Below are 17,201 nucleotides of genomic sequence, written 5' to 3' on the forward strand. Positions count from 1 at the left end.
ACACTGAGGACCAGACATTATGTCAAAAGTCTCACTGTGCAGGACTAACTTTGTTTTCCTTCTTAGTCCATTTGCTCCTTCTGCCGATCTTTTGACCCTGAATATAAACCGGTGTTAGACTCCTTCAAGGGCACAGGAAGGTTGGATTTTTCTAGTCTTTTCAGCTCAGCGCATTATCAGTGTTCAGCATTGTCCAGGTCCTCCCTCATTCCACAGCCTCATGTGACTCTATTAACACCCTCTCCAACACTAAACATAGAGCCGCAATAAGGTATCAGCTGCCATCTGGATGGAACCATGTAACGAATCTTCAGGCCAATCTAAACCTTAATTAGTGAACAGCCTATACACTCTCAGAAAGAAATGTGCAATACCAGATCAGCACCTGAACAACAGACTGAACAGAAGAATTTATTTTAAATCGACTGACAGTAATAATTACAAGCAAAAACTAAAAACCATGCCAGAAGACAAAAACAAAACAAAAAACAGCAGACCAACTAAATCAAGCAGTTCAATGCCATGATATACTTTGTCAGTGACTAGCTTGTCCTCTGGTGTACTCATTGTAGCAGCCTGGGACGCTGTAAACAAAACGGTTTCCTGATGGAAAAATGCCGGAAGTTGTGTGGTGTTTGACGTTATGAAAATGCCTGTTGTATTCTTAGTAGTTTTTTTCCTTCTGTTTATTTTCCCAGTTTCTTTTCAGAGCTTTCCACTCCATGCACGCATGGTGTACCAGAGTATTTAGAGTGTATTTAAGATCTTTCTTTATTTTTAAGTTTCATAACTGCCTTCATAAGCCAATTTACCACCTACCAATCACAGTGTTGCATAGCTTAATTCAAACCGTAATATGTGTGAATCAAAGCAAATGAATACATTGTATTCAACGTTGTGCTTTCACTGACAATTGATTGTCAATGTTTGCATTAAAAGCTACATAAAAACAACTATATTGCATTTATTGTAATATAGTCTGGAAACTGGTGTACTGACATTAGTCTTCTTTGTTGTAGCTTTCCTTTTTACTTCAGTAAAATAGTGAGTGCAGAGACATGTATAAACGCATTTCATCCGATCGAATTGGCATCAGACTCCAAGTGCCATGGCCACAACAAAGCCCATTCGCTCAGTCCCTCACTGCAAGCCAATGCTTTGGAATGTTTTGTAATTATGTTGTTCCTACACCAGTTTACAAGGCAGGTGGTTGCTAGTTGGTTATAATGCTACAGTGCACAAAGAGAACTTCTAGTGATGTTTGCCAAGGCCTGGCCAGTGGGTGAAATGATCCGAGTTAACAAACACCACACATTTTGTTCAGAAAAATCTAAACAATTGAATTTTTTTTGCTACTTTGGTTTGTAACTTGTAGAGTTTCACACCACTTTTTTTTAGAAAGGTAGCTTGACTATAGTTTAACTATATTACATTATAGATTGGCAGGTTATCTTTCAAAGTTAGCATTGACATAACTGGCATAGTCAAGCTTTAACAGTCCAGCTGCTGCATTTTACTCATTCTTTTGCATTTGAGGGTAGGAAAGTGTCAGATAGAGGCAGGCTTTGGAGGTATTTGGAAATAATATTTATATAAGCAATATAATGTTGAAATGGTTTCAATTGTTAGATTACAGTAAAGCAGACACGCATGGTTCAGCACTATGGGCCTCTATTGCTAATTGATCTTATAAAGATCCTATTTTTCAATGCTGACACATAGCGAGCTAGCCAGCCAGCAAGTTGTCAGACTCTAGACCTCTGTACAGTGCTGGAATGGTGCAAAGAGTCAAAAAAAAAAAAAAATGCTAGAGCAAAAATCTCATAAAACATCACAGGGGAGAGATCGAAGAGCAGTCAAAACTTTCAGTATATGAAAAATATTTAAAGAGGATCAAACATTTTATGACATGGGAAAATTGAATCAATTGTTAAAAATAAGTTTTATTATTACTATTTTCTACTTAAATATGTTTCAAGCATTGAAGTTCAAGCTTTCAGCTAAAAAGTTTTGAGTTTCTTCATGCTGGAAGGAGAAGTACTGTATCTGCTAATAGTTGTATTCTTTCTGAAACCAATAACTAAACATATTTTCTGTACATTCCTACAATATGTTGAAGCACTATTTACACTACTAGTCTTTTGGAAGCTGCATTCATATCAATTAGCAAATAAGATTAGCCTACAATACAAACTAGATTTCAAACAAGATTTTCTGAATAAAATGTACGTGGTGTTGCCTGTGCAAAACGTTAGGGTGTTGTGAGAGCTTACTGGGTTGGTTACTCAGTATCAGGTATTTACTTGCTGTGTGTGGATATTGCTATGTGGTTGCGAAGGTGTTTTGTGCTGCTTACCAGCCTAAATCAAAAGAGCCCATCTACAAGTTTGCCCTTATGTTTTCAAGTCATAGCTTGGGTCTATGGGATTTTTTTTTTCTTCATTTTATTATTTTATTATTTTCCACCAAAAAACAGTCCAAGAGTGCACATCAACTAGGCCAAAAAAGCTCAATGTGGGTGCTCTACCACACAAGAATATGGACGAAAACATCAAAGTAGGCACACCACAGCTCCTGAAATGTAGAAATATTTAATTATGTTCTCACCACAGGTGACGTTTCGAGCTTAAACGCTCTTCATTATTGTCCATCAAAAAATAAATACATAAATAAAATAAAAATATCCCTTTGCCAATCTCTTGACTCAAGTCTGATCACTTACAAATGTAATAGCTCAGATTCTGGTCAAATCAGTGAGACTACAAGAGCAATAGTCACAGTGATGCTGGGTAATATTTCTGCTTCCGTTTCACCTTGTTGCCATGTGTGTGAAAGTTGCTCAAATATTCATGTTCACCATCATAATACCAAAACAAAACTGCTTTGATTTTAGTTGCTGTTTTGATTACTGTGTATAAAACTATATATACTATCCCCTAACCCTATCCCTAAACAAATCCCTCAGGTCACACACACAAACACATACTGTACACATACACTTGCATTAAAAAGTATTTTCATTTTTATTCATTTTCAATCCGAAATAAAACTTCTTGGGCCATAAACTTTTGTGTAAAGTCAAAATAAGTGACCACATATATATCTAAGATATACCTATATGGCACTTAGGGCTTGTCAGCATTAATCTTGCAAGACATTTTTATGTAATGTCTGGAGGATATAACACTTAGACAGGAAGGTTCCATCTGACCGACTTATAAAATGAGCAACCACATTTGACCTAAATAGACAGATAGTTCTCAAATCGATGTTACCACAATAATATGGTAGCATGGTGCATGTACACTTTGTGGTCACAATTTACCTGCATCTAAAACGACTAAGTACAGATTATTTTATGGATGTAAGACTCAGCAATAAGGCAGAACATACAGTTGATCCTGAGCATCTCTCATTTGCTTGCCAAAGCTTCAGTAATTAAAAAAATAAATAATAAATTAAAAATATATATATTAATTAATTAAAAAAGGAAAAGAAAAGAAAAGCAGTAATATAAAAATAAAAAAATGGATGTATCATTGCCATTTGTGCAATAATAAGTCTGGTTTATGTGTACAAACATTTTTGGGACCACTGTATCATATGATTTTTTGTATGAAGATCACGAACCTTGTTATATTATAAACCTAAACTTTTCAAAAATTAGAAAAAAGTTTGGCCTCTAAAGCGCTCATTGTATCAATCAGGATGCATGCAAACAAATATTTGGCTCCCAGCAGAATGATCAAATCCCTGACTCACACAACTTATATAGCAGCCAGCCAGTGAAATAGCTGTCTGTGGATTACATCAGCACTAGCCACTGCAGCAGGCCATGGATGGGCTGTGTGAGGCTCAGACTAAACCAGCATTACTCACCAGTGTCTCATAATAAGCTGCTCAAACATAACAATAGATCAACAGTAGGCCTGGTCTATGCTCAGCTCACCTCCTGGAGAAGTGTAGACATGTGAGGTATGGGTACCTCCTCTCTCTTCTTCAGCAGACAGTTACACAGTATCAGGGTGATCAGAGAGATGATGAAGATCCCAAGGTCTGGCGTCAGGAGCCACACCATGCTCCAAGGATCGTCCAGCGGAAGCCTGCAGGAGCAACCACAAACTGAGCGGTTAAATGCTATATCTGAGCAATATGGTGTTATACAGATCAGAAAATGTAGCCTTTCAGCCTTTTCATGGAGAAGAGAAGAGAAGAGAAGAGAAGAGAAGAGAAGAGAAGAGAAGAGAAGAGAAGAGAAGAGAAGAGAAGAGAAGAGAAGAGAAGAGAAGAGAAGAGAAGAGAAGAGAAGAGGAGTTTTTTTATATAAAAAAATAAAATATCAAAATAAAATAAAAACATCAAACATAAAACAAGTTCATTAATATTTTACAGAATAGGGCTTGAAAATGTAGCCTTTCATTTTAAAATAAAATAAAAATAAGCTACCACATAGCATCTCAACTGCTTCATTTCTTATATTTTTGCAAAATGTTATCGCCCAGCACTAATCTGCTAAATCTGACTATAAGCCATGCTGACAGTAAAATATTAAAATAATTAAAATCATGTGTTTTCTGTAAAGCTGCTTTGAAAAAAAAAACATAAGTAAATACATTCATAAATTTTGGATATCACAAGTTATCACATTTTTTTAAGTTCAGGAATTTTTGCAATATGGTGAAAACCAGGCGATAACATGGCTGCATGAAAAAAATGTTTTATCATGTTAAATAAGTTTTTGGTAATAAGACAACTGCCTTAAATGGCATTAATGTGTCCTCGCTGTTTTGAACTTTGTGATCTAGCTCTGATTTCAAATCCGTTTAAATTTCAACATGATGCCTCATGTGTACATGCTCTCATTCTCTGCATTCTCTACATACCTGGACACTCCAACATGTCTTGATAGAGTCTCCCATGAGCTGCCTACAGAGAGAGCAAGAGAGATGTTTGTATACTGAGGATAAAATGAATCACAATACTGGACATTGTCAAGGGAAAGGGAAGTGGTGTGTGGCCAAGTATGGTGACCCATACTCGGAATTTGTGCTCTGCATTTAACCCATCCAAGTGTACATACAAGTAGTCAATATACACCCGGAGCAGTGGGCAGCCAATGCTGCGGCGCCTGGGGAGCAGTTGGGGGATTAGTGCCTTGCTCAAGGTTCTCACCTCAATCATGGTATTGAGTGGAGAGAGTGTTGGTTATTCACTCCCCCACCTACAATCCCTGCCGGACCTGAGACTCGAACCCACGACCTTCAGGTTACAAGACCCACTCTCTATCCATTAGGCCACGACTGCCCCGTAGGTCATAAAGACGAGCTAACCACAAGTGCCTTTGCAAAGCTACCGAAACATTTCCATGAGCCACTGAACTCTCCTTTGGCAAAGTCAGCCAAAGGCTAAAAGCCATTGAAGTCTTTGCAGTCAGCCTGGCGACTTCTTAAAGATGCGTGGGACTCAGGAATGATACATCGTGCATTGGTCTTTCTGGACAGTTTGGGAAGGCAAACACAACGTCCAAACCTCAAATAGATTGCAGTACTTAATCCTCTTCGTCCCGTGTGTGACATATGGCTTCTACATATCATGTAATTTGTGATTTTGGCAAGTTGAATGACGAATGACATTCCTAACAGATAAATTGAACTTGTAGATTTAAGTTTCCACAGATTATTCCCATTTGATTTTATAGGTACTTTATAGTTAATTATAGCAAAAAGGTTTACAGTTAGAGAAAACAACTCAGCTGACCAGACTGGTGTTTTTGGAATCACTGAAAGATTTAAATCCAGGAGCACGTCCTGCTCAACAAAAATTAAAGCTTTGGTGCCATATGGCTTTAAAGATTAAAACTTTGGTGCCATATGGCTTGAATGTGGATTTTGAATCGAGTTGTTTTTTTTTTATAAGAAATACATTTGGGTTTAAACCTGTAGGCCTATATGTAGATGTGAAGGATGTGTATGTATTGGTCGTATGACATCAACTGGCGTCAAAGCAAGAACTGGTGGGACAATTTTTGTCCTGCACCATTTCACAGGTGATAACTGGATGCATTTTCAAATGACGTGAGAATCCTTTATGACACTTATGATTCAACAACAACGGCTTATTAAGTATTTTTGAACCTACTTAATAAAGAAGAATGCACTCTATGATTGTACATGCACTTGAAACAAGTCAGACTTACAGTTGTGTCCCAGTGCATTATCGAGGCTGGGGATGGTATACAGGCAGATCTGGAAGCTGACATGTGCCAAGAGGAAAATCAGACTGGTGCTGAATAGAGCCTTGATGTAACGTCCAGTGTGTCCTGTAGAATGGAGTAGAGAAACACAAGAAAGTTGAAGATGCTGAAAGGTGGTTGATAATTATTTTATTTCAAGGATGACAACTGACATGACAGTCAATATTACAACAAACCTATACAATTTGCATTCACAAATTAGCCTAGTTTCACCTCAAAATAAACCAGTAATTACTCTTCATTTACCTTTTAACTTGTCATTTTAATAAAACTTTAAAAATCACAATAAAAAAAGTCCATAGACACAGTGTCATCTACCCATTGGTTGTCATAACAATAGCTTTACAGGCTTTGTAGAAACTCTCGTAAGATTTAATTGCAACATTTACATTGCAGCCACCCAAAGATGGGATTTCTAACAATGATTTTCCAACAACGCAGCAGTATAGGAGCAAAATGAGCACATGTGTGAGCGTTTAACTTTTGCGAGAATTAGGAAAATGCATTAGCAGGCCCAACTATTCATAATCAAATTACTCTTTTTTTTTTGTGGCTAAAAAAATAATTTCTGCTAAAGCATAAATGAGTAAAGAGCAAAGAGCAACTGGTCACTGTTAAAGCAGAGATTACATGCTTGTTTTAAACCGAGTTTTGACTTCGTAGCAATATTGGCAAGGACTGGTTTTCAAACTCATTTGGGCTGAACTCACACCTTCAACTGAGAATGCATATACAGTGTGGAGAATTATGGGAACATAAAGGACTTCTTTTACACAGAGCACAACACTTTAAAAACATAAATAGAAGAAATTAATCTATAAAGAAGCTTTATAGGGGATTATAATTAGGTTCAATTAGTGTTACTTGCTAAGGCGTCGCTATTTTTATTGCTCAAACTGTACTATTGTTCACCTCTAACTTTGGCATGTAACTCATTCCACAACTTTTGTGCCACTAGCATGAATGGAACCTCAAATTTTGTGGCTTATTTTTACTGGACAAACTTGTTATTCTTTCCATGCAAATATCTCACTGTAGATACTACTAAACATATGCTATGGCAGGTCTATTAGTTTGCAGATCTATCACTACAACACTTAGTCCTCACATCTACAGTATTTTGACAAATTTCAGAAATGATTCACAGAGCAATATTAGCATTCCCAGAACTTTTATTTAACTTGTGAATGAATTATATACAAAAAGCATGCAAAGACGCCCCCTTTTAGGTTCAATCACTTCAATTCAGCACAACTTAATTACCAAAACAATGTTCATCTGCAAGTAGCTTGTAGTTTCATGCTTCATACTGCTAAGCGACCAAAAGTTAAACTAAGCGAAAATGAGAACTGTAGCTTTATTAAAGTTTTAGTTAAAGCTGCAGTCCGTAAGTTTTGCCTCTTTGTCGCCATCTCTGTTTGAAAACCTGGAATTGAAGCTGCTTGCGGAATTATCTTGCTTGTGTGGGCTGTGCATGGCTCCAGCGTGGATGAATCTAATATTTTGAGGTGAATGTGTGGCAGTCAGTCATGCCCCGGTGTGGATGTTTACTGTACTTCACAATCACAGATTCTAGCCTACGTCTTGGAATATATGACCCAAAAAATAATAAATTTAAATAAAAAAAAAAATATATATATATATATATATAAAATTTCACCATATATTGCCATCTGAACAAGTCTGCCATGTTTGTTCTGACCAACTAAGGAAAAAAGTACCATAAATTGCACTACCAATGGTGATTTAATCTAAAAATTGGTTAGCTCATATAACATCAAACCGTGCAAGTATATTATTGTTATACTTTATTCTCAAATTATTATTGTTAACAATATCAGCATTGTGTGACTATGAGTATAGTGTGTATTAACCTGTAGATTTCAATTTCTGTACAGTCTAATCTAATTGTCATGCCATTCAGATTTCATATTAAGAAATTCTTTTAACCCAAAAAGCTAATTATGATTTTCTTTAAAATACAAATCTTGTGTAATCCCAGGCTATCTGTAATCAGAAGCACATTTAAAACATGGAATATAATTTAATTTCATTCACATGTGTTTCATAAACGCATAATCCTTTCTGGATTACAATCCGCTATCAAAATGATACATTTAATTATTCTAGCTGCTGTGAGAAAAGGCTAAACGATCCGCCACCTGCAGGATCCTCACATGCGATGGCATAGTAGCCGGGACAACTTCTTTATGTTTACAGACGTGACGTAATGACTCAGTGCCAAGACTGAATTTCCCGCAAAAACCTACCCGTACCACTAAAATTAGAAAAGAATATTATAAACTAACCATTGTGAATCGGCATAAAGTATGGCGATAGTTTTGAACACTGGCTGGTTATGTACTTGCTCAAATAGTGATTTCAGATCATTTTTATCCCAAAAAAGTTACGTACTGCAGCTTTAACTATAATAACCCTGCAATGGAGTTGTTATAGTTTTAGTGTGTTGCTATGAGGTTATTAGCGTGTTTAAATATTGATTTTGGATCATTTTTAAACAAAAAAATGTTACGGACTGCAGCTTTAACTATAATAACCCTGCAATGCAGTTGTTATAGTTTAGTGTGTTGCCATGAGGTTATTAGGGTTTTTTAGAGTTGTTAAAACTAACACCAACCAAATTCAGTTGTAGGCACGCTTGTTATTTATAGCTGCGAGATAGCAAATTGTTACTATGCTTATCCTATGTCTAGGGTAATTTTAGGGTAAGAGGAGTGACTTCCATATTCAGCACACACAAAGAGAGATATTTATCTGCATTCACTATTAAAATTCACTACAAACTTTTTTGTTGTCCACCATGCGAAAAAAGTTCTGATTGTTTAGAAAGGTACAAGCACAACTCTCCACTAGCCATATAATTTAATTCATATCCATACCACAAACGGCCACACTAAGGTTTAAGACTCAGGGTTAGGGGTTTTCACTAACCATAAGTATGAATCGCAATAGTGCCTTAGCAAGCACTCTTATAGGAAGAGAAAAAGAAAGCTGCAGAGTCAACAATTACAGCCTGAAATGAGTACCACCTGAGGTCTGTGGTTATACTTTACTGTAAAACATTGATGGAAATGCACCGCTGCATAATGTAACCTGTAAAATAAAGGTTTTACTGGACAGACAGCAGATGCGCCACCCCACTGCTTGGGGATTTCAAGTTGTTCTGCTTTATACAATTTGTACTTCAATTTCAAGTGTATGTGTGAAAACGGATAGAATCGCAGAAGTAGTATTCTGGCTGGATAAGGTGAATGAGGGCACCTGGGTAAGAATGAACACTCTGAACACACAGAGGCCTCTGCAAAGCTTTATTTGTCTTTCCAGTTTGTCTTGGCATTTTCTCTGGTTTGTTTCCAGAAAAATTCAATGAAAGGCCACTTCAGCGCTCGCCACAGATAGCAGCACCGCTATTTACCTCTAACCTGTTACGCACTATAGCGACAGTGTGAAATCTGTTGGGCCATTATGAGATTTTCTGCAAAACTAGATGACTGTGATGTGTTGTGTTTTGACACGTGTAGCAATGATTGTTTTAACAAGAATCATGGCTCTAGAGCACTTGACACAGCTCCATAGACCCCAAAATGGTGTAGAGTTCCTGAGCGACTATGGAAAGAATAACAGCCTGCCTTACCAAACCAAGCAAGAGATTTTACACATCAGCTGTGGGATTTTTTTTACCCAATTTTAAAGTTTAGCCTGTAGATTTACACACTTTACACACTTAATCACTACAATCTAATACACAATCTAAGCACAGGCAATTGGATTTTTAGTATTCTCAATGTTAAATAAAACATTTCAACCTGATCTGGCAATCTTAGGGCTTTTTCACACTTGGCTCATTTGAAGCGATTGTTTCAGAACCTGGCGTGTTTTCTACCTTAGTTCGGTTGAAAGAGATACCGGAGATGGTTTCAGGCCGATTACAAAAACTCTGGAGTGGATCAGTTGTGTTTAGAAAGCACTCCAATGAGCCAACAAACCAACCATTTATTAACTTTTTATTTTTTTAGATTTATTTTTGGCATTTTTTCTTTATTATCATAGGACAGTTATCAGACAAGAAGCAAAGTGGGAGAGAGGGGAGAAAGATCGGGAAAGGAGTTTTAAAATGCCTAATCTGGAGGCCTTCGCTGGCTTCATGTCACGTTTATTCTTGTTAAATCCTAGTATTCAAACAACCTCTAATCATAATTATTTGAAGTTTGAACATAACATGAATGCTATCTCAAATTGTGTTGCTTGTTGGGGGAGAAGTACGCAATAATTTTCTAAGCATTTAGACATACAATCTTCATACGGCAGACTGATAAAGCTCTAAGTGCACATTATGACCAAAATTACATGTACAAGTAAGAGAATGTTGATGTTTATCTAAAGCATCATCAATCACACATTGGTGTCATTTGTTGATAATCAGATTAAGCTTATATTTTATCAAATGTTATATACAAGTTAATGGACCCACATTATAAAAACAAATAATGCTTGACGATGATAAACTACTCTTCCCAAGAGTATCACAAGCTTCCTGTGGTTAAGGAAGTGAATGTAGGTACAAAGAGCGCAGCTTACGTAAGTCTCTGAAGTAACTAGTGAGACTAGAACCCGAGTTCTGACCCTGGCAGCAGGGGGCACGTGGCAGACACATCCCAGAGAGAGCTGCAGCTTTCCGGAACTTTCCTATCCCACAAACAGCGGTGGGAAAGCATGCGAAAACTCTCATCGCCCCCACATACCAGTGTGCATTTGTTTGGAAAATGTAGAACAGCAAGGCCATTATTAATTAAACCACTTTAAATAATATTCAATGAAAAATGATCAAGGACCAATACAATATATTTAAAGTGGGATAAAAACATATCTAGAGCAATAATTATAATATCCAACATGAAATTAGACTATACATTACACATAATGGCTAACAATAATTTAAGCGTGTCAATATGGTTTTGTTTAATGTTAAAAAAAAAAAAAAAAAACGATAATCAATATTATTCTATTTGCTTTAACACACATTCCTAGTGCAAGCCAATTCAAATAATTCCAAAAAAAAGGATTCCCAGGATGGACTCCAAACTTTCTTGCTCATTGATATCCTGTTTCACTCAGAAATACACATTACAAAAACAAAATGGGTTGGGATTCATGTTTCATGTTGACCTCAAACTGTTTATAACCTTTTACCAAGAAAGTAACCTTCTTAAGGAGTTCACACGCCTTTACACCTCATCATTTGTGTTAAGTCAACCATCATTTTGAACTTTTGAGTTTTGAGAACGATCTTACCAATTTTGCATGCAATATGCATTAGACCGCATCAAAGCAGTCCGTCGGTGTGCCATCTGAGACACAGTTGCTGGCCACTCTTTAACATCTGCAAAGACAGTTATTACTGTCTTTCTAGAAGAAGGTCAAAGGTAACCAGGTCAGCAAACATAAGCCAATCTGAACTTAAACGTTATATCCAAATAATTAAGGAAACTGTGACTATGAATATGAAATTGACCAGGGTTCCCAGGCTAACATTTTTGTAGTGGTGATGTACAGTTTCCTACAGCCTTCTTCTTCTCCTAAGCCTCTGATTGTTCACAACTGGCTTGGCCTTCCCCGGATTTCCCGGCCACAGAATGTGTAACTAATCCACAGTAGGAAAAAAAGCATGATGGTTTTCATTAAAACCATTAATACCGTTCAACGTCAGGTTTCGTTTTACAGTGGCTGGCAGTTGCAGGGATTTTCTGAGCGGGAATTCTCTCAGTGCCAGATTATCCCTTGTGAAAAAGCCTATAGATGACCGTCATTTGAGTCACATCTTCCCAGAGCTTGCTGCAAGACTCCCTTGAGTGCACTAATGTCCAGACAGCGGAAAGCAAACCTTGTAGCTGTAGGAATTCCACACCTCTCATGGAGGTAAAGTAAGGTGAAGCAATAGGCACATTTCCTACTTCTCTGTCAAAACAATAAAGCTAATCCTCAGACATAAGCCAGGTAACAGAAGGCCTTTGAAGAAAAAATAGAAAAGTGAGCTAAACAGTGTGTGTGAGAGAAAGATGTAGCAATAGACCTCCCCCCAGAAAAGAAAGAAAGAAAGAAAGAAAGAAAGAAAGAAAGAAAGAAAGAAAGAAAGAAAGAAAGAAAGAAAGAAAGAGCTTGAGTTGCTGTGGCATGACCTTAAACAGTCCATTCATGCTTGAAAACACTCCAATGTGGCTGAATTAAAACAATTCTGCAAAGCAGAGTAGGCCAAAATTCATCCACAGCGATGCGAGAGACTCATTGCCAGTTATCGCAAACGCTTGCTTGCAGTTGTTGCTGCAAAAGGGTGGCACAACCAGTTATTAGATTTAGGGGGCAATTACTTTTTCACATAGTGCCAGGCAGGTTTGGACAGCTTTTTCCCTTAATAAATGAAATCATTATTTCAAAACTGCATCTTGTATTTATCTGTGTGTAATATTAAAATTTGTTTGATGATCCGAGTCATTCACCTATTGCATTAACGATGGCAATTACAACGGGTGTGGTCGTTTATAGGGGTGTAAGAAAATATCGATACACGTGAGTATCGCGATATTTTGTTTGGCGATACTGTATCGATTCTCCAAAACGGAATATCGATATAAAAAAATCATACAAGATTCATGGCAGTTGTTTCATTTTGAGTTCATAGTCTTCATCTCTGAACTTAAACAGTGACAGGAAATACTAGCATCAGGGCACTCCACTAATGTTAGCGTTAATATAGTTCGCTGTCAGTAATGGAGGATGAAAGAATTGTTCCAGTTCTCGTTTCGATGTACAAAGCTGAAGTGTGGCGCCATTTGGGCTTTTGTGGTAATGTCTGCCCCGGGACCGTGGCGCGAGCTCAACCTCGGTTCTGCTGCTGGCCGCATCCCGTGTTGAAGAGCCTTTGCGCGGGGCCCGGCAGGCGGTAGAGTTGGCGCGCAGCTGCAGCTTTCTCTCGTGTTGGGGGCGTTTTTTGCAGTTGGGGCGATTCCACGCGGGACATAAATACAAACTGAAAAACCTGTGAAATCCAAGTTGAAAAGTTCTGAGAATGTTTAACATCTGTATTTATTTGATTGTTTTGTTTTCTTTAGGAATCCTGCAAGCACTTTATTTTTCATTGATATTAAGCAGATGTCATTGTTCAGATCAAATGTTACGACATTGCATGTCACAATTGTAAACTTAAACTGTGAACCTTTAAAGAGTCTATAAATATATATTTTTATCTTTTTATAAAATACATTTTATACATACATTTAACTAAAGAATCATGCAAGCACTTGAATATTTCCCGCTTTACTCGCACTGCACAAAAAGTGGTTCAATAATGTTGAATGTTATAGGGACTGATCATTGCAAATGCAGATCCCAGTCTGTTCTGCAGTGTGTTCTGGTTAAACTATTTTTAGTTATTTATTTTTTGCTAAGGTTTGCATATGGTGGTGTGTTCTTAATGACAGCTTTCCTAAAAAATATATATCCTATTCCTAAAATAAGAAATATCCCAATATATCGCCTTGCTTACAGTATCGCAATATATCGTATCGTAACGCCTGTATCGTGATACGTATCGTATTGCCAGATTCTTGCCAATACACAGCCCTAGTCGTTTAGTTTTACCAAACAACATTTTGGCATTCACCTGCACCAGCGAGTGACCTGCAACCTGCCGTCATCATGCACATACACACATACATACACACACCCAGGTCATATGGACCTATTCAGTACAGTTATGGTACTGTATTGTTATCTTTGTCAATTTTGAAGCTGACAAAAATATCCTTTTGTATTCTACACATCCACACACACAAACCTTTCAAGCAACATTGTTTTAAAATTGTATTAAAAGGCATCTGCTAAATAAATAAATTTATACTGAATGAAAATAAGTAATGTGACTTTGACACCAGAACTTCCGTGGCAAGTGGGCTTTTACTTTTTTACCAAGTATTGTGGTTTCTGGCTTTTTCTTTTAACTCTGCCCTCACAGTGTGAAAAAAGGCCTACAGACTAGAGTCCTGCACAGTTCCTGTTTGCTAAACCTGCACCCGCCCCACACCCGTAACACTTAACAGAACACCCAACCCGTTATCTGCCAGCAGCACTAATTTAATTCCGTACCTGACCAGACTTGAACCACACCAGCATCTCCGACATCAGGCCGGCAGAAATTATTTATTTTTGCATGTAAAGCACGCAATCAAACCAACATTAGGCATTCTAAGTTGATGCAGTGAAGAAAAATAGACAAAGCACAACATGATAATTAACAGAAAAAATTATGAAAATGTGCATCCATCACTTAAACAATACAAACTTTTGCATCATGTGAGCAATCTCTCCAGAAACTATGTAGTGTATGCATGCCCGCTGGTCCTCCTAGCAGCATGAATTTTTTTTTTTAACTTATATTGTAGCCTAAATAGATTATATACAGAAAGCGAGCAAGGAGGGCGATCCCTTTAGAATCAAGCTGTCATCCACTTCAGTTCCAGCACTAGTGGCTATGTAACAATGCTCAATGCTACAAATTGCATTGTAGTTAGAAACCTCTTTAAACTTCAGACTACAGAGCCTGAACATAAATAAGCATGGGCCAGTTTGAAAGTTAAGGAGAAGAACCTATAAATATAATAGAATAGAATAGAAATATTAATGGATAGATCTCTAGCACAACTACATGGTGCTAGAAAAGGCGCAAAACTGGATTTATAACAGTGGTGACGAGGAATGATTAGTCTGAGTACTGTTATTATGCCACTCCTCGTGGCCACATACTTCAGTTATGAGTGTGGAAGTCCTCACAGATAGTGGTTCTTTATACAGAGCATCAAACCATCATTCACTTTTCAGCACCTTGTTAATACATACTGCCAACACCATTGTTCCCTGCAGTCCTGCCTCTTAAACAGGAAGTGGCTATGATGATCACCTGCTATGAGCTTGAGAGCTCTGGACTAAAGCCCTAAGATCAATGGGCTGCCTTCCTGTCACTGATGTGCCTGCCAAAGCCACAAAGCTGAATCCAATCCCTGAACCCTATACGCATTACATAAGGTGCTTGGATGGGGAAAAAACATGCAAACCATTTTTGAAAGCCAAAGAATCTTTTGTTTATTCTATCATCGTTTAGGCCTTGTAGATCTCTGTGGTCCTGTGATGTCTTTTACTACAGGAACGAATGGGTCGTGGTTTATAATGGATTCCTCTACTATCAAGGTCAGTCAAGCTGTGGTTTGGCAAAACGACTGCTAGTCTTGAGTTCCAGACCCTACTAGACAGGGAGGGATAGTTTTAGATAGATAAATATTGTTTATTGTCTCATTACAGAAAATATGAATATAATAAAAATTAACAAACATGTATAGTTATAAATAAATATAGATATTTTTTTATTAAAAAAACTAAACATACAAAATATATTCCTACATTTATAACAAAATATTAAATATAAATATATTAATTATTATTATTGTTGTTGAAATTTTCTGGTTATTTTAATTTCATTATATATCTTTGTTTTCCGTTTCATTTATCAAATGTACAATATCCAGTGCTGCTTCACTCAGCAGTAAATTGTACCTATGGTCACTCTGGGCATTTATAATTCAGCAACATCGATTGGATCAAAGCAAACTGGAGAGAAAATTGAGACTTTCTTTAAGTCTCCAGCTCAATATGTTTCTCAATAGCAACAGGCCCTCATGTGTCGCTTTCTAATGTTTCAGAAGAGATCTTGACAATGTCTCAAACTATGCTCAGATTCACCAAGATACCAAAGTCTGGTCAAAGATCTCAATATAACCTCAAACATTTCTCAGATACTTCCAAAATGAGATTATCTCAGCTATTCTGACATTTTCATCTGGGAATTCAACACACCAGACCATAATCACAAACAATTGTTCATTTAGCAATCATTTTGTTTTGCATTCAGCTATTTTTCTGGTCAGGCAGAGTATTATGAAATTAGGAAACAGAGTGTGAGAAACTTACCTCGTAGTGTGTGTTTGTTGGGCCATTGAAACCACGGTAATAGCAGCAGGTACAGAAGGTAGACTAAAGAGAGAGCGTTGTAGCGAAATATGCAGGCTGTGGAGAATAAGAGAAACAAACGATAAGTTTGCACAGTCATATTAGACAGTCAACATTGCATTACACATCATATGTATATGTATATATTATATTATATGATGATCTAGATGGTGGTCACACTAGTCTTTTAGTACACAAAATCTTTATTTGGGCCCTGCAATCATCATGATATGACACGATGCTCTGAAAGTAGTCCTCAGCTAGGTAACTAGTTATGATACAGCTTTCAGGCACTGTGTAATATCACTACGCCTGCTCCTCCCATGGAACGGCAGCAAAGTCCCTTGATTATTACGCCGGAATGAGAGTTTAGTTCCTAGCCATATCGGCCTAGAAAATCGCAACTTTTCATTTTCCGTCAGTCTTAGTACATGATGTAACTACAGAAGAGTCAAGTTTTAAATAGGAAAAATATCAAAACTCTTTGGTCATTTTTGAGTGAGATGCTAACGGTCCAATCAAATTCAATGATCTATGCTAAGCTAAGCTAAAAGTGCTAACGCTAGACCCAGAGATCGGCTGAATGGATTCAAAAACGGTAAAACTCAACTGTTTAACTGGAAAATGAGCCTATTTTCAAAAAAAGTGGAGTGTTCCTTTAAAGTTTGTATTTTTTTAATTCAGGTAAGAGGTCAAGCCATGGCATGTCAATTCTTTATTGGTCACTCATCTTCATGTGATACAAATTCATACTGTAGGTCACAGTTCACTAAACTTACACTTTATATTAGCCTATGTTGGCCTTAACTACTTTGTACTTACATTTAATCATTTTATACGATGCACTTATTGTGTACATACATGTTTTTACATT

At 37.1% G+C, this 17,201-nt stretch overlaps 1 protein-coding gene across 1 annotated transcript in view; it reads right to left on the reverse strand.

Annotated features, from left to right (window-relative positions):
* The window catches only part of LOC306843413 (piezo-type mechanosensitive ion channel component 1-like), a 103,047-nt gene that overhangs the window by 51,883 nt on the left and 33,963 nt on the right, over positions 1–17,201 (reverse strand). The window contains exons 2-5 of the mRNA XM_079374905.1: positions 16,289–16,384; positions 6,197–6,319; positions 4,884–4,926; positions 3,950–4,103 (exon numbers count right to left, since the gene is read on the reverse strand). Coding sequence (XP_079231031.1) covers positions 3,950–4,103; positions 4,884–4,926; positions 6,197–6,319; positions 16,289–16,384 — 416 coding nt within the window. The remainder of the gene's footprint in view (positions 1–3,949; positions 4,104–4,883; positions 4,927–6,196; positions 6,320–16,288; positions 16,385–17,201) is intronic.

The sequence above is a fragment of the Barbus barbus genome (assembly GCF_936440315.1).
Source record: "Barbus barbus genome assembly, chromosome: 2".
NCBI classification, from domain to species: Eukaryota; Metazoa; Chordata; class Actinopteri; order Cypriniformes; family Cyprinidae; genus Barbus; species Barbus barbus.